Raw genomic sequence first — 21884 nt, 5'->3', positions numbered from 1 at the left:
TATCATGTCTATGCGGGAGTATGAGTTATGTCGTTGGGAGTGGAAGGAGTAGTCCCGCTCTCCCGGGTGGAAGCACCTCCAGGTGTCATACATATCCACTGAGTGGAGCAGGGGCTGCAAAGCAGGTGGAGAGCGGCGGGGAGAGGAGGTGGTGTCTATTTGAGGGTCAGAGGTGATATTAAAATCTCCACACACCACAGGGAAGCCCCTCCCATGCTTAGTCATTAGGTGGAATATTTTCCTCCAGAATTTAATCTGGTGTTTGTTAGGGGAATAAGCATTTAACACCGTGAATGGTGTGTTGTTGATTTCACAAATCACTATCAAGTAGCGACCATTCGGATCAGTGATAGTGTCCACCAAGGAAAAAGCTACCGAGTCCCTGATGGCGATAAGGACACCCTTGCGTTTCCGAGAGGCCGGGGCTTGAAAGACATGCGGGAATTGTCTGTGCTCTATTGCCGGTGCAGACGTAGTCTGTAGATGTGTCTCTTGGATGCATAAGACATCACTATGAAGCTTCAATGCCTCTTTCCACATAGATGCCCGTTTGGCCGGGTGGTCAAGCCCTCTAACATTAAAAGTGGTAAACTTAACAGGCATGTGTATGGTTTAAAGGACTGATAAAGGTACCTGTGTCACGATGCACCTCCAGGGAGCTTTTCCGAAGGCAACCATGGGGCGTAGAAGGCAGGTGTCCAGTGGCACATGAAGGATCAAGGCGGTGAGCCCAGGTCCTGGGCATCCAGAGGGTGAGCTGACCAAGGAAGGTATCAGGAAAGGTTAAGGAAACAAAAACACGGGTAAGAAACAAAAACACAGTCAATAAAAAGGAGAGCATAAGCTCGAGAGCAGTCGTGCTGCACATCTTGGTGGAGGGGTTGAAAGCACCAGTGGTCTGAGTAGCCAGACGCTCGGAGAGAATTAGTGCGGGTTGCTAATGGGTGGCGAGCTCGAGGGAGCTTTTTTACCCTTTTTTCCGTAGGAAACTGTTTGCCAGTCCGCTTGAACAGGGGAAACCTGGGTAGAGGGTGCAGAGTGGGCTGAGTCCTGATTTGGGAGGATGCCCCATGTACGTAGAAGATCCAGGCCTTCCTGCAATGATGTAACAACAAATGACTTGTTATTATAGGTTACAGTAAGCTTGACCGGGAACCCCCATTTGTATGTGATGGCGTGGTTTCTAAGCGCTTTGGTAAGAGGTTGGAGGTTTCTTCTCTTTTGTAAAGTGTGCTGAGACAGATCAGCGAAGAGCTGGATCCGGGCATACTTCTCTGGTATGGGAGACATCTTCCTGAACTCCGCCATTAACCGGTCCTTTACATGAAAGAAATGCACTCTCATGATTACGTCCCTTGGGATGTCAGCCGAGAGGTGAGACGGCTTAGGGAGGCGATGGATTCGATCGATCACCAGCTCCGTGGAGGGGATAGAAGGGAGGACCGCATGTATCAGGTCACGGGCGTATTGCTCTAGATCACCCATTTGGACCGATTCAGGCACCCCCCGAATTTTGACGTTGTTACGTCGCGAGCGGTCCTCCATGTCTGCTATTTTGCTCTTAAGTCTATCCAGTTCCTCCTCATGGGTGTAATGGGCATCGATGAGTTCATTATGGGAGGCCGCAAACTCCCCCATCTTAGATTCCACCTTGTCCATCCGTCCCCCCAGGGCCTTAACTTCTCCCTTAAAAGATCCCACACATTCCATGAGGTCCGCGTGCATAGATGCACGGAAGGACATCATCATGTCCTTCAGTCTGGCCTCTGAGACCGGGCGATCGCTGACAGGGAATGTGTCAAAGTTAGTGATGAGTTCCCTAGTGGAGTTCAGGGACGAGGATTCTCCCGGGCTTACCTCCGCAGATGCTGTGCCTTCAGAGATCCTGGGCCTGCTCTTCGCGGGGCTCCTGGACAGCGGGGTCGATGCGGAAGGAGAGCGGGGATGTCCAGCCTTTTGGAGAGCTGGAGGTGAAGAGTCGTGCTGCGAGCCGGGCGTCCCGTTGGAAGAGGCCGGGGAGTTACTGCCGGCGCCATCTTGTCCCCTATGCTTGTCCTGGACCATGAAGAAATGCTGCAATTGCCTCGGTTGGCCTCCGTCTTTCTTTTTCCTCGCCATGGCAGCAAAGGCAGGAGGCAATGCGGGTTCACCGGAGGTAAGTGGCGGCTTGGAATACTGAGTCAGGGTGCCGATGATGATGGATGTTCTCTCCGGGCTGTCGGAGCTGCAGGCTCAAGCGTCCATGCGGCTACGCGGCGACCACGCCCCTCCTAGAATTATTTTTTTAAACAACAATTTAATTCACTCCATATCAATTATTTACAGAGCAGCAAAATTGGAGAGGGAGATTGACACAAGATGACTTTATTTCTTTTTAAAAAAAATCACCAATTTACCTTTTTAATATTTAGCAACGTTTTGGTTTTGAATTTTCATAAACTGAAGAAAATGGACAAGACAGGGCAAATGTATAGAAGCAAAATTCTATTATTTGTTCTAATTTTTATTAAATGTATTCCTTACTGTCAATTTCATTATATCATCCCTGTGATAACTAACAGCATCTCAGTAAATCAGAGCAGAGGGCCAAGGATTTTTTGCCTGAAATTTGTCAAACAACCTGAAGATATGTCATAATCTTTTTTATTAATTTATTTTACTCCATTATTCCTAGAGGAGCAAAGCTGGAGAGGGATATTGACACAAGATGGCTTCCTTTAAAAGAAAACAAAATACCCAATTTACTTTTTTAATTTTTTTTTTTTTTTTTTTTTGCAACTTTAAGTTGCAAAGTATATTGATGCAAACATCCATTACTAATTAGACTCCCAATATGACTGAACACATCTTAAAAAATCACAACACTTCAGTAAAGAGCCAAGAAATCTATTGAATTGGCTGAACTTTGTAAAAAAAAAGCCCCAAAGATTGTTTTATATATTTTTTGTAGTTAAATTTATATCTATTACTTCTAGAGGAGCAGAACTGAAGAGGGAGAATGACACAAGATGATTTAATTTAAATAAAATAAAATAAAACATGTAATTCCTTTTTAGATTCTGGATTTTAATAAACTGAAAAAAAAAATGGACAAGGCATGGCAAAGTGTACTTAAGCAAAATTCCAATATTTTATTCTAATTTTTACTAAATAGATTGCCTACTGTCTGTGTCACTATATGTCATCCTAGTGCAAGGATGACTGACAGCACCTCAACAAATCAGAGCGGGCAGGAAATTCTACTGACCTGGCCAAAATTTGTGAAAAAAAAAAAAAATCTCAAAGATTTTGATTAAAAAAATAATAATAATTTAATTCACTCCATATTCATTATTTACAGAGGAGCAAAACTATAGAGGGAGATTGACACAAGATGATGACTCCATTTAAAAAAAAAATCAACAAGTTACCTTTTTAACATTTTGGCAATTTTTTGGTTTGAATTTTAATAAACTGAAAAATAATTAAAAAGGCAATGAACTAAAACATTGGTTTTAATTTTTACCAAACAGATTTTCCAGTGTCAGTGTTGTTATATCATCCCTGTGTCACGATGTCAGACAGAACCTGGCACAGGGCCAGTGGTTCTGCTAAATTGGCTGAAATGTGTCAAAAAGAATACCCAAAAGATTTTCATATTTTTTAAATAATAATTTAATTCACTCCATTATTTCTAGAGGAGCAAAACCAAATAGGGAGTATAAAAGAAGCAGACTTTATTTAAATAAATAAAAAATCCCATTCCACTTTTTTATCCCTTCTTTGCAACTTTATGGTGCAAAATGTATTGAAACTATAAGTCCAATATGTTTTCAAGATCTTCACTAAATAGATACCTTACTGCCTTTGTCACTATGTATCCCTTGTGCCAAGATGAGTAAGAGCACCTAAACAATGTACAGAGCTGAAAATTCTGCTGAGTTGGCTAAAATTTGTCAAAAATACCCCTATGCCATTCGGAGCCATTGGCGGTCGCGCTCCCATCATTCCACCTGCTATGGGGGCATTCCTGCCTGTGGCGGTTGGGGGTGAGTTGGTCCAGCTGCTGGATGCATGTTGGGCATCATCCGGGATCCCATAGGAGGTCAAGACGTCATGGAGCTTGGCCCAGAGCATTTGACTACTCCCCAGACAATGACCAGAATACATGCCTAGTTGTGGCGGATGAGTAGGTGGCATCTGGTGGTGAGCACCATAGGGAATTGTCTGCTGTTCCTGTAGGTTACCTATGGGTGGTTAGGAGTTGGGATGTGGCCTATGCTGGGGGCTTCAGGGCCTGGCGCTGCCACAGTGTATAGCGACAGCTTGCCTACCACTTTGCCTTGATTGAGGCATATGTTATGTGAAGAGCAATGACATGTGCTGTCACAGTTGATACTGCCAGCTGCTAAAGTGAGAGGTATCTGAAGGGGCTCTTTAAAATTTTGCTATGGGCCCCCATGATCCTTAGTTGTGCACTTGATATGATTCCATGTTTGCAATGACAAAAGCAGTCAAATATTCTGATCTTCCATCAATAGATCCCACCAGACAGATTCAGAGCAGCTGAACTGAACTTTTTTTCGAGGCTAGGCTCCCTTTACAATAAAAAATTGGAAAAGTTCCCATTCTTTGAAACAGTAGAAAAAGTAGTGGTGCACCCCGTGCTACTATTTAACAACTATTAATAAAGTAACAAAGAGCGCCATATTGTATGACATCATAATATAGTATCCAATTAAAAGACTTGAGCCAGTAGACATTCTGAGACCCATCAGAGACTGGATAGAATCAACAATGGTGGACACTCTGAATACGATGATCCATGGCTAAAATTTACTTGCCATTTTATTATACACTATATTGTCAAAGTACTGGGACAACTGACTTTACACGCACATGAACTTTAATGGCATCTCAGTCTTAGTCTGTAGGGTTCAATATTGAGTTGTCCCACCCTTTGCAGCTATAACAGCTTCAACTCTTCTGGGAAGGCTGTCCACAAGGTTTAGGAGTGTCTCTATGGGAAGGTTTGACCATTCTTCCAGAAGCAAATTTGTGAGGTCAGGTGAAGCCCTGGCTCACAGTCTTCACTCTAATTCATCCCAAAGGTGTTCTATTGGGTTGAGGTAAGGACTCTGTGCAGGCCAATCAAATTCCTCCACCCCAAACTCGCTCAGACATGTCTTTATGGACCTTGCTTAGTGGAGGGGGGATTATGGTGTGGGGTTGTTTTTTAGGGGTTGGGCTTGGCGAAGCGTCATCATACCAAGACATTTTGGACAATTTTATGCTCCCAATTTTGTGGGAACAGTTTGGGGATGGCCCCTTCCTGTTCCTAAATGACTGCGCACCCGTGCACAAAGCAAGGTCTGTAAACACATGGATGAGCGAGTTTGGGGTGGAGGAACTTCACTGACCTCAACCTGAGGCAGGTGTCCCAATACTTTTGACAATATAGGGTATGTGGTTTCTGAATTGCTGATTTAACAACAACAACAAAAAAAACGTGTTGTTTGTACAGTTCACTCACTGAAGCTCAGATTGCACACACAGGGGAGCCCTTGCTCTATATTGTTCAGGAAATACTTTCAATTAGATAAGGTCAGTCAAGAAGCCAATAGCTCTTGCTGGGCACCCTCTATAAAACACCCATAGGGGGAGGCTTACTTTGTCTGTGACAAGAGTGTCATGGGTGCTCTCAATGTTTACTTTAAGATTTTATGGAGATAGTAAAAAAGAATATTAAACAATAAAAAAGAGGCCCCTCCATGGTATTCTATGGGTATGTTACAAGCCTGTTTTGAGTTTGCTCGCCCCTTGCAGCAGCCAATCAGCAGTTGTTATAGTTGCAGATATGTCCTCAGTTGTAATTACAGAGCTCTAAAAGTAGTAGGAAGACCGTGTCACTCCTTAGTCTACTGTAAATGCCGAATGCATATTGGTGAATATAATTAAGACTTAATAAGCCATAGCCAGATTTGCTAACTTTTACTCTATACTGATAGATTGCTATTTTTCTTCTAAAATGAGTGTGACAAACGCCAACTCAGACCATATAATACTCTAACCTCTAAATCTGTTGTGTAGTACTCTAAATTCCGAGTCTGTTCTATAACAGCCTAACCCCCAAATCTGTTATCTTCCAGTAGGACCGCTTGGCCAGACTTCATCTGGAAGGGCCCATTTCCAGAGGATCACTAGGATCATCTAAGTGGGAAATCATGAGTAGACTCCTGCAGGTCCTTCTCCTCCTCTCGTGGTTGGGTGAGGGTCAGTCTAGCCCTGGCTGCAGTCTCCAGGGTTGGCCAATGGATACTTTCTCACAACCCGGTGATATTCTGCTTGGTGGAGTTTTTGTGGTTCATTCTGGAATAGTTTTCCAACAACCAACTTTCCAGGAGAGGCCAAAGCCGGTTTCTTGTACAGGGTAAGTTCTGGAGACAGTCAAAGTGATGTTTGTGAGGTTGTTTGCTTCTTCTAATGTATGCAAACTCGGACACGTTGCCACGTGCTCTGCATACTGGGCAGGACACTACAATATAAATACCTTACTCTAAGATGGCTAAAATGTCGTAAGTGAACATTTTGGCAGCTTAATAGATAAGGCTTTTTACTACACTTCTCCCTTAATATCCTTGCCTTAAATGATAGTTCTATTTGACTCATAAGATAATTAAGTATTGATTGTATTTTTTAAATCATTATCGGAAACTCTTATGGCCATCTCTATGGCTTTAGTCCATCCCATTTCATAGCTCGTTCTTTACTAATTTTTTATCACCCCCTGCTGAAGGTGATGGTTGTTCACGCATTGTTATCTTAATAGTTAAATAGCTAATAGTATGTAGTGCTACCCCCAGAGGAATCACTGGCTGAATGGGTCCACTTGGCCAGGCCACAAGTAGAATTTGTCATTTTGACAATCAGTACTGCTGAAATAGGTCCCTGCATTGGTGGTGCCACTGAAAAGAAAATATGCTCTTGTTGGTGGTATCACTGGAAGGAAAAAAATAATTGTGTTGGTGGTATTACTGCAAGGAAAACATGTCCTTGTGTTGTTGGTGTCACTGAAAGGAAAAAATGTCCCAGCATTCGTATTGCACTGGCAGGAAAAATGCCCCTGGTTCGGGGATGTTGCCAAGAGGAAAAAATGGAGCTGCATGAGTGTCAGTGGGAAAAAAATGCTCCTGCTTCACTGGCTTCAGTTAAAAGGCCCATGGTACTACCTGCCAAATGCAACATGTCATTTAATTTTTGTTATGGCTGTGAAGCCTGTATACATTCCTGAGTGGCTGCATCTCCTTCTTCAGGTAAAAGAACGGGAGGGGTGGCACAGTTCAACTGCCAGCTTCTACTGTCCCATTTGGGTTGGGGGTTATAAAAAAAGGAAGTTGATCCACAGTTTTTTTTTTTTTTTCGTCCCTCTACCACCCCCTGAAGCTGCAAAGGCAGCTGTAAGTGGGATGAACATGCATGGCAAAACTGATTTTCCCATCACATTTGCTGGACAGTGATCGTGGCTGCTCTGCAATTATGATGCATGCCATGCACAAGGTTGTGGCCCAACATAATGCCTCCCCACCGTCTGTCAAATTTGTTCTGGAAAGAGACCCACCACAGATCACTCTTCAGAGGTGTAGCAGGTTTTCTAGGCCTGTGGCCGGATGTGGGTCTGCCATTGTTACCGGTTACCTTTCCAGCCCATGTGAGCTGCGGCCCTGGGTGTAGAGACTGAGACATGGACAACTCCGGCACCTTTGGTTTTGTTGTTTTATTGTAGATAAAGGGGATGGGAGAAGGGAATGAGTGAGATACTCCTTTAGGCTTCAACTATGTACACTTGGGACTTTGTTCCTGAAAAATGCCTGTTGGCGCTTCCTTGACGCCAGCCAGAGCCAGCCAACGCTCACTAACTCTGAGAATACACTCTAGCTTAATAAAAGTGCTGAATCCTCGACTTATAGTCCAGAAAATCCAGGACTGTGAAATTGTAGAACCACCAACACTGTTATACTGCAACAAGTCACTGAATACTTCCCTCCCGCCTTGCTCTGGCTTGAGGTAGTATGTTGTAGAATTCTGTAAAGCTGTAAATCCCAACTGTCACACTCTGCACAATTCAGGGCCCAATAGCAGGTGCCCCCTTTGACCTTTAACCTTGAACTATTCGGGGTTCACTGTCTATGCACCCCCCTTTGTAACTTCAGGGCCCTCAACCTAGGTACCCCCTTTCAGCTAGCTGGCACTGGATCCCAGAACCTCTTCCGGAGTGGTCCCCTTTAACTCTGGCAGATCCCCATGGGCAATCCTCAGTACTCACGACCTGTGTGGGACTGGAACCCTCTTGCTCGCCGCAGGTTCTCGGCACGCCAGATCCCATCAGCTCAACTCAGCACTCTCTGGATTCTCAGGGGACACCCCGAGACATCCGCCTTCCTCAGACAGGAGGAGAGACAGCCGCACTCTCCATCCTGGGACTCTGCTCCCACCAAAGACACCGTGCAACGCACTTCCCCCCAAACTTATACCCACTCCCAGAATCCTTTGCAGCATAATCTGCCTTCTGAGGTAGTTACAAGCTAGGATGTGTCCCCTGATTGGGCTTCCCACACTGCCCTATGAGAAGCCTCTCACAGGAGCCAGTGGGGATACTTCTCCCTTCAGGAGGCACATCTGGAAGCCCTGACACCCTAACTGAATAAATCACAGCCCTGCTGTTAGGCAGACAAGGCCCACTATACATTTGCCTAGCACCTACCTGTAGGGTGCTACAGAGGGTTACCGCAAGTGTAAACGAGACCTTAGGCATAAAGGAGGCTAATGGGGCTGTTGGGGGTTCTGGGAAGTAGAGTTAAGGTCTAGTAAGGTCTCCCATGATTTTTAATAGCAGCCCAAGGGGGTAAAGGGGAGAAGAACAATCTCCATGCGTACAGCTAGCTGTCAGGGTGGCTCCACCAGAAAATATGCACAAGTGCCAAGATGCAGAATAAGGATCTTAGCTTGTTTTTGAGCAAGAATGCCAAGACTTGGCTCCTGATGGCCTATTTAAAGAAGATTGCTGAAACAAGAGGTTGCTGGACGATCTTCATTCTTATCCAATTTGATTGCCTGTTGTGACCCAGGTTGGTTCTCAACTTAGCTCTTCTTTCTATCCGATGCTGACATCGGCTTGCCTCCAAAACACAATACTGCTGTCTATCTGTTGCTGATCTAGGCCTGCCTCCTGACCATTTTTTCTGCCGCCTGATATCTGCTTTCTGGGTTTTCTACCGCAGGCAGCCTCAATCTTTATCATGGGTTCTAGTGCCTCTGTCAGCTGCTTGTTCAAAATTTTTCCTCTGAGGCTTCTTCACCTGGTTCTTCAGTGGTCCCCTTAGCAGTCTACAAAAGTACATCCCTGCCCTGGATCCAAACTAGAGTGGTCATCTGTGGACTAGACTCTTGAGCACCCATTCCATGTTGTGCCATTTCACTCCCTGTCACCATTTCCAGGTGTGTTTGGACCAGAGCTGTAAGGGAAGACCTCTCATCATTTTGGCTTCCAACCAGGTAGGTGACACTAGCATATTCCAATATATCCCTGATCTCTCAATGTTCTCTCATCTTGTGTAGGTTCCACATTAGATATTATCGGGATGTTCTTGGCCTCATGTTTGCAGTAGATGAAATTAACAATTCTCCAGACCTCCTGCCTAATATCACTCTTGGCTTCAATGTGCTGGACTCCTGTATGTCCGAGCTCCGGGCTGTTGGTGGAGTTTTGTCCCTGCTGTCAGGACTTGGAAACCCCTTTCCTGGATATGGTTGTCATACACATTCAGTCATGGTCGGGATTGTAGGTGACAATTATTCTTTTTTATCCATTCCTATTGCCCAGATAACTGGCGTCTTCCAGTTCCCACAGGTATATATAAAAATTATAGATGTTGTATATGGGTGTATTTATACTAGCACACTATGCTTTAAGCTGATTTCCTGACAAACAGCTAAATTTGCAGATAAAATATATAGTTGACTGTTTTACCTGCCAAAGCAGTTGTAATTCAGTTCAGCCAGACTTTTGAACCAGCCATCCTAACTAGAAAGCACAGCTAGGTCGTTGACTTCCATATTTCTCTGATGATGTTAGTAAATACAATTTGGTCACCAACCTCCCCACTGCACGCTGATTGGATAGTGAAGGAGCAACCCTCACTGATGAGGTCATCACTCCTATATTTTTTTATCAGCAAGTTACCAACATTAAAAATGATATCACTGCACAATGCCTGTATTGAATCTCCTCTTTCTCCCCCCAAACCAAAGCTAAAAGTTAAGGATGTCACTCCAGGCTCCTTGTCTGTCTTGTCTCAGCTCAATGAGTAAACATACAGCAAGGAGCCCAATGGTGTCTATAGTATAAGCAGTCTCAGGCCAAACTCTGCCATGTGTCCGACGTGTTTCGCCCCTAGGGGCGAAAAACGTCATGGCCTGGACAGAATTTGGCTTGGGGCTGCTTATACTATAGACACCGTTTGGCTTTGTTGGATGTTTGACATTTGTGATCTCTCCTTCGTCCTTTTTTTCCCCGTCTCAACCCTAGAGTGCTTGGGGCCTAAGGAGGCTATTATAAGGACAGGTTCAGACATTTACTGTATGGAGAAGTTAATTATATTCGTTTCAGGGACTACATGCCTGGATTGAGTGGTGGTCTTTTCTATATGACTGGATTTCAGCTTTAAAGCTATTTAATGAATTATTCATAGATTATATAGATAGATTAGATAGATAGATTAGATAGATTATATAAAGGTTTTTTTTTTAGATATTGATCTGAATATGCCCATATGTATTTGTATCATATTATTACTTTCCAATTTCTGATAAAAACACACAAGAAAAACATTATTATAGGTAGAGTCTGTAATGATATTTTGGTAACTGGCATGGGGCAGCCATTTCTGCTCATTACACATGTATGTACATGTCCTGCCAACTATTGTCGCACAGTGATTATGCTTTTCTACTCATTTCAATTACATACAAATTTACAGAGAGAGCTACTCTGTAGTCTTCCTGTGGAACCACATCATTCTTTACGTGACCTAAACTATAATTGAATGATGTGCCATCTAGCAGGGACACCGACTTCCCCCTTGACATACATTTCACCATCCATCTGCAAAATTAAAAATATGGCACAGTGTTTCTGTCTATGACCCTATTTGGGAAATCTTCCTTAACTTTAATCCCTGTAAAACAGGATAAAAAATGGGGAGGTATGCTTGTCACCGAGAAAGTAAGGCATGAACAGCAATAAAAACACTATCTTAAATTCCAATCCTTCCCCACCCTGCTAAAATAAATGTCATTCTCTTTACAGATAAGTTATGGGTCTACATTTTCAACTCTTAGCAATAAAATACTGTTCCCATCATTTTTCCGCACGGTACCCAACTTACTTCAGCCAATGGCTCTTGCTGACCTCGCTGGGAAGTTTGGTTGGACATGGGTAGGCATTTTGGTGGCGGATGATGATATTGGGCATCAGGGTGGACAGATTATGGAAGCGAGGGTAAAAAGCAACGGAGGCTGTATTGCCTTTCTGGAGAAGATCCATCTCAGTTATTCAGACAAACAGATCAGGAGATTGGTAGACATAATTAAAAAAAGCTCTGTCAATGTAATTCTTATGCACAGCCCGGACATCCATATTAAAGCCCTGCTAGAAGCTTTGTTTGATCAAGAGGCTACAGGGAAGAATTTTCTTGCTTCAGATTACTTTGGACTTTCACCTGGAGATTTCTCTAAGAAAACCTGGAAGGTTCTAAATGGGACAATTGGATTGATTCCAAGTACTGGTACCCTGCCAGGGTTTGAGGAATTCCTTCTGAGCCTTCACCCAACTGGCAACTCAAGTTACCCATTTATAAGGCCATTCTGGGAGAAAGCTTTCAGCTGCCAATTGACTAATGGAAATAGTGAGAGGTCCAATACTCCCGATATAAAGGTAGATGTGACCTGCACCGGGGAAGAAGAACTGGGTAGTAAGGTTGCCCAGTTGTTTGAAATGAATGATCTCAGCTACACTTATCATACCTACCTGGCTGTGTATGCCTATGTACATGCTCTGCATTCACTCCTTGGCTGTCCTGCCAGATCAAATGGATTTTATAATGGGACATGTGGAAATATTAATGACGCTCAACACTGGAAGGTGAGTTGCTGACTGCCTGGTTCAGATTGTAGCACATTATTAAACATTTGGATTCTAAAAAAGCACTGTAAAAAAATAAGAGAAAGACAACACTAATATAACCCATACAGTGCACAGAAAGTCATAACTGTGCCAGTTGCATGTATAGATTAACAAATGTGGACCTACAGAAGGCTCTCATGCAGCCAATTTTTGGTCAACATTTTCCAAAGCCCGCTCTCAAAGAAGATGATATGTAAGAACATCTTTCCGTAAAGGAAAACGAGCAAACTGGAGGCACAGAGGACTTTTATGGTACCATATGAACATAATGAGACAATGTTGTAAAAAATGTCTAAAAGTTTATTATATTCACATAATAAAAGAGTGCCCCCTAGGGGGTAGCACAAAAAACAATACAATTGTGTCAGAAAATAGTCCACTAAATAGTGGGTCACAACTCTATACCATACAGCACTTGCTTTTATGGATTGGGTATCCACTGCGGTATCTCCCCTAATTACGGGGGCCCTTTCAGAAAAGAACCAATCATGCTCTACATGTTCTGCGGATATACCACTTCATCAGGAGCTTGACTGAAGAGGACTGTATGATCTGTAGCAAAATATAAGTGCACAAAAAATTTACCAAACCATCAACATATAAAAAAAAAAAAGCATTAATCACAAAATATAATGGTAACCATCGAAGTGGACCCATATAACAATCTTAAGCCTAAAGGGCAGACTATTCTAGACCCAGGTCTTGGCCCATTATGTACCATCACCTAAACCCCTTAAGGGAACAGATGCCAAACTCACCAGTGGTTACCCGGATGGAAAATACGTCAACGCCAGTTGGCGGTCTCCCGGGCGAGTATGGGACACAGACTTGATATTGGGAATAGAGCTGGTAGAAGGTGTAAAAAACGCAATAAGTCAGGCCACAACAAGATCAACTTGCTGTATATCTCCCATGTAATGCATAAATAAATCATACGCACCTAAAATCTCATAAAGTGGACGGAAGGCAGTATTCAAAGATAGACAGGTAAGGAGATCAGTGTTCAAAGACAAGATAATTAGGGGAGATACCGCAGTGAATATTCATTCCATAAGAGCAAGTGCTGTATGGTATAGAGTTGTGACCCACTATTTAGTGGGTTATTTTCTGACACAATTATATTGTTTATTGTGCTACCCCCTAGGGGGCGCTCTTTTATTATGTGTATATGTAGCACTGCCCCCGTAGGTACTGCTGAATATTGTCTTTGCGGGCTCCCATGGTTACCAACACATATTTGCTAGAACAAGTCTCTGAATCTCTCCTTGTTCCCAATGGCTCGACACATGAATGAACAGTCTAGGGGTGTTGTTTGTTTTGTTGTTTATTGGTAATTTGGGATAGGAGAAGGGAATAGTGGGATACTCCAATTGAACTATTCACATTGTTTGAATACTTCTATCTTCAGAGTGCTGCTTGAAAATATGGAACGTCCAGGCTGTTAATCCACACTGCTACTAAAGTGGATGGGGTTAAGTCTCTTGTTCTCTTTGCTCTCTAACAAGACAAATAATCTGGACGATAATCTGTCTTCGGGACACTCTCACTAGCATCCTCTTCCCGCTGACACTCGTCCACTGAAAATCCTAGGAACAGGAGTGACCCCCCTCAGGTCAGGCCCCTTGACACGAGTTTCTGTTCTCATTGTACTGCAAAGACAGATCCTCCAGTGTCTCCCCTCTCAGTCAGCTTCCCTGGACCTCTGGGTTCAGCTCCTCACTGCTACTCTACCGTCCCTCAGGATGACCCCCTGAGGCCACATGGCACCTCTACAGAGGAGGAGGCAGCTGCCCCCTCCCTCCAAGAGTCCACTTCCCAACAAAAGACCTTGAGCACATGCGCTCCTGGCTTTTATACATTATCCCGACATGCACGGAGGCAACTTTCCCTCTGCCAATGGTCAGGACTGTATCAAAAGCCTATGCACCCATTCATTAGGTTTCCTCCCACTGTCCAACATGGCTCTCTATTGGACCAGTGTGAAACACTCTCTAGACATAATGAGTTGCACTCTGAGCACAATGAGCAGACTTAACTAACAGATCCTACTCTCTGATAGGCAGAGAACAATATAGATTTACCTGCAGCTCCTCTGGTAGGCAGATAGAGCTTAAAACTATACTCTCTCCCTGGCACCTACCTAGGAGGGTGCTACACATATAATAAACTTTTGTACATTTTTTACAAAATTGTCTCATTATGTTCATATGGTACCATGAAAGTCCTCTGTGCCTCCAGTTTGCTTGTTTTCTTTTGTGTCCAATTTTAGGACGAAGGTACCTGGCTGACTAACTATTGAGTATTTAGAAGTAGCACACACTCTATGTATTAGACATCTTTCAATAAAGACCCTCCAGTTGTATATTGTTGAGAATCAGTGAGCAGACATATAGTGTGGATAAGATATTAGCCTTTAGTGTCTAAGCTACTGTAGCGGAATAGACACTGAGAGTGTGGTTTGTGTTGAAAGAGTGACCATAATATTATTGAACAGTGTCCCTGAGTAAATATATAAAGATATATTGCAGATTGCTAGAATATGGCAGAGGTGTTTCATAGACGCCTGCTAGTGGGGTGGGGTCTGTTATTGTGAATACCTGCATTCCATTGTTCTATTGTTCCTGTCTGCCTTGTAAGCATATTATGGGATGTGTGTTTGTGTGGAATGACTCAAAGAGGGAGGGGTTTTGGCAGAGTGTAGATCTCTTGTGTTTTTCAATAAACAAGGCATTCTAGTTTGACTCCCAGAACTGTGTGTCGTCCAGTTACTGGGGGGGATTTTGCCATGGATATTGTAGCTCTTCCTCAGCTCCAAGGATTATACAGCGGAGATGCCTAGGCTTGGAGCTCCGTTACACTACCAAGACGGGATTTCTGCATTACAGCTGGACAGCAACCTGAGGAGCCTCACATTTGCCAAAACATTATTCCACGTGTAGCACAGACCCCCAAGCTGGTCCTGCTGCTTTTTTCCTAGGTTCTATTCCCAATGGGGCACACGGCAGTCAGGCACACAGTGGTTTCCCAGTCTCTCATAGACCCCAGATGTCTCCATAAAGAGTACCTGTCAGATGTCTATCGCTCTCACAATGGATGTCTACATTCCTTCTGACAGCAATAAAAGTGATAAAATAAAAAATAGAAAATTAAAGTGACAGTGTAAAAAATAAATAAATAAATAATGAAATAATAATAAATAATTAAATAAATAAAAAAAAATAAAAAAAATAAAGTTCCACCTTCCCCCCAAAGCCGAATGCATGTGTCGGCCCCACACTCACGTAAACAGCGATCGCCCCGCACATGTGAGGTATCACTGCGAACATCAGATCGGGGGCAGTAATTCTAGGACCAGACCGCCCATGTAAATTTAAACTGGTAACCTGTAAAGGCTTTTACAGCATCGCCTATGAATAGTAAAATTTATGTCATTTGTTGCCGTTGCACGGGCGTGCGCAATTTAAAAGCATGACATGTTTGGTATCTATTAACACTGTGGGCGATCAAAGGGTTAAATGTGAGCCTTGGGGAGTGTTTCTAATGGGGGGGCGGGGCTTGTGAAATGATCATAGAGACCTGTGTTCCTATATAGAAGGATCACAGGTGCTCTGTGATCATTCCAGAGAGAAGAATGGTCAACTGTGTTTACAACAGCCGACCGCTTTTCTCTCTCGGGGGGAACGATCGCGGGTGTCAGGCGGAAATCGGTTAAGGGAGATCTGACTATTCTGTTTAAAAAGGGACATTGTGCTCTACAATGCCATACTGTGGAATGCAGTGGCATGCTACATATCCTTTGGTACTATGTTCCATAACTTGGCATACTGTTTAAGGCAGGGGTCTCAAACTGGCGGCCCTCCAGCTATTGCGGAACTTCAAGTCCCATCATGCCTCTGCCTATGGGAGTCATGCTTGTAACTGTCAGCCTTGCAATGCCTCATGGGAATTGTAGTTCTGCAACAGGTGGAGGGCCACAAGTTTGAGACTCCTGGTTTAAGATATACCATAAGCCTATAATTTCAGTAAGCCATATGAAGACTTTTCCTTGCAGTATGGCATGTGTCACCAACGGCAATATTAGGATTTACATCTCTTTTGTTTGATCATAGCTTTCTTATAAATTCTACAAAAGATCTGATTAAATAACGAGATCCTACCCTAGCTCATAAAGCGAACCTTCGATCACTGTTAATATCTACGAGGAATAGGGATATCGATGTAAAGTGATTGGAAAAGATATTTTTTATTTTAAATAACGAAAATGTTATACTTACCTGCTCTGTGTAATGGTTTTGTATAGAGCAGCCCCAATCCTCCTCTCCTCAGGTCCTCCGCCGGGGCTCCTTGCCCTTCCCCCTGCCTGGTGCCCCCATAGTAAGCTGCTTGCTATGGGGTCACTCGTTCATGCTCACTCCTGACCTGGCTAGGTGTGTCCATAAGAGACACAGAGCATGGCTCGGCCCCACCCTCCACTCCCTCCTCACTAGCTGTGATTGACAGCAGTGGGAGCCTATGCAGCAATGGATCCTGCTGCTGTCTCTTAGCCTATGAGGAGAGTAAGATCTGAGAATTTCCCCGCATCCAATTAGTATGTCAGGAGATTGTGAATGGCTCTCAATGGAGCCGGTTTACAGCTCGGGACAGCTGCGGATTGGTTTGCAGGAAATTTGTGTACGTCTTCTGGTCCATTTCAGGTCTTAATTCAGCCAAAAACTTGGGCTGAATTCGAACCGAAAACAGTGAACGGGACGCACCAGACCTCCTGCAGCGGGCTGCCCTGTAGTCCAGAGTGAACCCAGTCTTAGGGCCTTTGAAAGCATTTCAAATTAAGCTGGTTTTTAAAGCGGAGTTCCGGGCACAGAAGTCATTTTTTAACAAACATACCCCCGGGACAGTCAGGGCTAGTACATTCCACAATGGCTAGCCTCTGATCTGTCCCAGTTCGCACTTACCTTTTAGAAGAAATACTTACTTATAAAATTTCTTCCACAGCGTTTCCATCTCTCTTGTGGGCAGCTGAAGCCGGCGCGGTCCTCTTCGGTGTCTTCTTCCGCGTCTTCTTCTCCCAGAATGCGCCTGCACCGGCCCCTCTCGTCACTTCCGGTGCGGCGCCACATTCCTACACAGCTTCTGGGCATGCCCAGAAGCTGTTTAGCAGGGGAATACGGCGTCGCCCAGAACTGACCTCGGGGCCGGTGCCCTCGCATTGATTCCTGGGAGCGATGACGTTCAGCTCCCAGGAATCACCGCGAGACAGGAAGTGACAGTGGAGCCGCGGCGCTGAGGGAGGAAGTACACTGAGGTGAGTATTTACGATCTTCAATTACAAGGTGAGTAAACAAAAAAAAAAAAACCTAACTATCCAATTCCTTTTCAGGTGATGTCGAACTAGCGGACGGGCACAAAAAAAATATAGATTTTTTGCCCGGAACTCCGCTTTAAGTTGCTTTATCTGTCAACTTCACCTTTACATATACTTAATTACCTTAATCCATAGTCCCATGGTAGCCAGTGGCCTGGTCCCGTCCAGTACAGGAAATTTGGTGGGCACTTCTATGTCATCACTTACAATGCAGGATCATAGACCAGCAAGATGAAAGGTTTTGATTGACTGGTTGTCACAGCCGGAAATAATGGGGAAAGAGTCTTCAGGGCCATAGATTAAAGAAAATTTTACTCTATGTTAAATCATGCTCTCAACAAAATGAACATTAGAAGCTTCCTCAGCTGCTAAAAAAGGGGCACAATTTTAAGATTTTTTAACTGCCCTGAGTTGGGCTTTCAATGTGGCTACAAATAAACTTCAAAGATATTTTTGGTATTCCAAAAAATAACACAGGTGTTCCGTTACCTAAAGAAAACCAGTTTCCATGCAAAGTCCGGGGAGATGATGATGTTTAATTCCAAGGGGGACCTTCCTGCTTCCTCAGACGTCTTGAATATGCAGATCCTCAATGACAGCTTCAACCTGGTGAAAGTAGGGATAATTTACCCTGAATCCAAACCGGGTGAGAAGATCAGTGTGAACTTCAGTGCCATAATATGGAATGATCACTTTTCACAGGTAATTGATGCTGATTCTGTCATTTTGTTAGATTTATGGTGGCTTCGAATGAGGCCTTGGCATTTGTAAGAGCTGTTGAATTTTTCATGGCTAAAGGCACCTGAGCCTGCATCTGTGCATTGTGAGTAAATGGGCACTCCACTACAGTGACATTCTGGGAAAGTCTCTTTTCTGCTCTTACTTTTTTTTAATTTGACAATTTTTATTCAATTTTTGTATACATACAAAACAAACCGATAATACAAAAAGGAAAAACAGGAGGGGGAGAGAAGAAAAAAAAAATTCCCCTCCAATACTTAGTCGCCCACCTTGACCCAGTCGCCCACCTTGACCCAGTCGCCCACCTTGACCCAGTCGCCCACCTTGCCCAGTCGCCCACCTTGGCGCTATGGTACTCTAAAGTAAAAGAGATACACAAGATGGAGGAACTTACATCCTCCTTGAAAAATACAGAAGAAGAGACCAGAACCCGATGGTTGCCATGGGTGCATTTCATTGGAATGGCAACAGCATAGAGAAATTCCATTTAGACTCCTCTCTCTCCCCTCCTTTATCTTTGGTATACCCTTCTCCTTTTGGGGGGGTGGGGTCTTCCGGGTTTTTTTTTTTTTTCGGTAAAGATACCTAGGGGATAATTTTACTCACTATTTCATATATGTATTTGCTATTGGTACTGTTGATATGTGTTTAATAGGGGCATGTTCCCCTTCTTCTTCACATTATTTTTAGCTTTTGACTTGAGCACAATTTTTCACGATTTTGAGTGACTTAGATGTTTTGGTTTATTCACCATCACCCCGTCCCGGGGGTAGATGAGAATTAGGTGGGTGGCACGTATGCGCATTCGTGCGCTGTACAGGTTATACACTAGACCAGACATGTCCAACCTGCGGCCCGAGGGCCGCATGCGGCCCAGAACCACAGGCAATGCGGCCCACTGCCCCCTGACAATTTTTTTTTTTTCTGCTGGGGAGGAAGGAAGTTGGGTCGGGGGCACGGCCACAGCAGCTTCCAACTGTAGGCAGAGGCTGCCTCGGAGGGGGGGGGGGCAACCATGTGCAGTGTTTCTGACTCCTACCACCATGACCACTTCAAGTCACTGAAGTGGTCATGGTGGTTAGAGTGTTCCTTTATTATCTCTCAGAAGAAGTAAACCTCTGTATACTGATTCCATTTCATTTGATCATCCTCTAGTTGTGTTAAATTAGTGCGGGGGGGGGTGGCGGCATGGGAAGGGAGCGGCGGCATATTACTTATATACCTTAACTATAGTATCTATTTTATATGCAGCCCGAGAAAATTTCTCTACACTCCTTGTGGCCCAGAGAAGCCAAAAGGTTGGATACCCATGCACTAGACAATTAGGGGTCTCAACAATTAGTACTTCTGCTCATACTTGACTAAACCAGCTCTATAAATACAAGGTTTGACCAGTTTGGTTTGGAGGAACATTTACTGAAAATCCAAGAACAAAAACAGCATAGTCAACACTGATGTGTTTCAAACTGTTCTTGGCATAATCCTAGAGCTAATGGTTTTCAGTAGGTAGCTGCCATCAAGGTTTCTATTGACCAATGGTGACCATAGACAGGTGACAATCGCCTGGCCTTTTTGGCCAGATCGGGTACCAATCCCATATTTTCAGGCAGGACATGACAGCCCCAAATTAAGATTCTCCAGAAAGAAAACAATCAAGTGGAAACCCTTGCATGACTGCTGTTGTTTTCCTTGTCAGTAATACACTTCCATTCTCTGTTGGCCACACTAGGCTGCTCTTGTTTCGGGGAGACACTAGCCTAAAGTAGTTATAACTGACAGGGCTTTTTTTCAGCGGGAACGTGGGGGGACGCAGTTCCGGCACCTCCAGGACTGGCTGTATGTAATGGCAAGGGGTGCTAGGTATTCTGCAGGTTCTATTGACACTCACTGCTGGGGAATCTATTCTAGTTATTGGGGATCTATTTTTGCAGGGGGTCTATTGTTGCTGAAGAGGTCTAATTTTGCCTTTTGGTGGCCTACTGTTGCTGGGGGTGGGTCTAATATTGCTGGGGGGTCAGTTGAGGTGAAATATACTGTTAAGGGAGGGGTCTATTGTTGCTATAGAGGTCTAATTTGGCCTTTTGGGGGGCATACTGTTGCTGGGGGTGGGTCTAATATTGCTGGGGGTCAGTTGAGGTGAAATCTACTGTTAAGGGAGGGGTCTAATTGTTGCTGGCTGATGGAGAGTCTATTGATGCTGGGGATCTATTTTACTGCTTTTTCTGCTTTTCTTGTAATCATTACTTCATTCCATACAAATCACCACAAAATGATACTTGGTTATTGTCTAAAAGGGCAGTACTGGCAGGTGGGTAGGGGATGGAACCAAGGAATGGTGCTCAGAGGTAGGTAAAGGAGGAGAAAAGGGGAGACTCAAAAAGGGGGAGTTCTGCACCTATTTTGTGAGAAAAAAAGCTCTGGGAACTGATATGAGTAAACTCTTGTCCCTTTAAGTTCTAATGAAAATAATGTATATCTTATGAAAGGCTAGCTCCATTTTTCTGCTGCCTTCATGTCTCGTCATGATGATTTTGTCTCCTTGGCAGGTGCCGATCTCTGTTTGCAGTAACAGCTGTCGACCAGGTCACAGGAAAGCCCCTCTGCAAGGAAGACCCATCTGCTGTTATGACTGTATCCCCTGCTCTGAAGGAGAGATGACCAATCACACAGGTATAGTGAAGCAGCGGATCCTTTGAAATTGGTGTTGGCTAGTTAATTGGTTTTAATATCTCATCTGGACATTGTTTCAGACCTGTCCACCTGGGAGAAAGTTCTGGGAAGGACTGAAAGGAATATGGGGTTTGTTTATAAGGGTTAACATAGTCATTTGTAGAAAAGTACCACTTAAAAAAGCGTACTCCCCACGCCTAGGAATTAGTGTATTTAAATGTTTCAAAATATATATATATATATATCTTTAAATTAGTGACAAACCGTAAATGCAGCAGCTGCAGTAGTGTGAAATTGTTGTTGGGTTTTTATTCCCATAAAATGTACAAAAATGGCTCTATCCAGCAAGATCCGATGAGGATCGTATTGCGGAAATACTGTGACAAGACGATATAACCATGCAGAGTGGCGAGCGGAGGTAAGTCCAACTTGCGTTCCAAATGGATGTCACGTTGTGCGGTCCACGTCCTGACGCGTTTCGTCACATCCGGTGACGTTCTCAAAGGGTATCTTTGAGGTACCCTTTGAGAATAAAAAACCCCTTTTTTCAAACAATATTACACCATCTGGAGTTTCTTTTTATATCTTTTCCTAACAACAATATCATGAGCTGCCTACGGAATAGTGAGGAGGAAAACTACTATCGGTAAAAACCAGGAGGATCTTAAAGGGGACCTGCCAACAAGCGTGATTGGTCTCAATATTGTAAGGTATATGAGACCCACTATATTTGGTAAGTCACCCATTTCATAAATTGCTTCACGGGAAGAAGGCACTCAGCACCTGCACTTTATCAGTCACCATTTGGATTTATTATTATTGAGCACTTGCACAGTTCCTGGGAAAAGGAACAATCATGGAATTTTGGATTTTATATATAATTTTTTTTTG

General features: G+C 43.8%; 1 protein-coding gene across 1 annotated transcript in view; it reads left to right on the top strand.

The window, feature by feature from the left end:
- Positions 1 to 2138: 2138 nt before the first annotated feature.
- The window catches only part of LOC309550067 (extracellular calcium-sensing receptor-like), a gene marked incomplete at both ends in the record, with an annotated part of 33694 nt that continues 13948 nt past the window's right edge, over positions 2139 to 21884 (top strand). The window contains 5 exons of the mRNA XM_082250533.1: positions 2139 to 2155; positions 9595 to 9886; positions 11345 to 12178; positions 18060 to 18284; positions 20870 to 20993. Of these exons, the coding sequence (XP_082106659.1) occupies positions 2139 to 2155; positions 9595 to 9886; positions 11345 to 12178; positions 18060 to 18284; positions 20870 to 20993 (1492 nt within the window). The remainder of the gene's footprint in view (positions 2156 to 9594; positions 9887 to 11344; positions 12179 to 18059; positions 18285 to 20869; positions 20994 to 21884) is intronic.

This window comes from Pelophylax lessonae, assembly GCF_965119305.1.
Source record: "Pelophylax lessonae genome assembly, chromosome: 3".
Taxonomy (NCBI): Eukaryota; Metazoa; Chordata; class Amphibia; order Anura; family Ranidae; genus Pelophylax; species Pelophylax lessonae.
The sequence above is the reverse complement of the archived record's forward strand: the minus strand, read 5'-3'. Positions and strand labels throughout refer to the sequence as shown.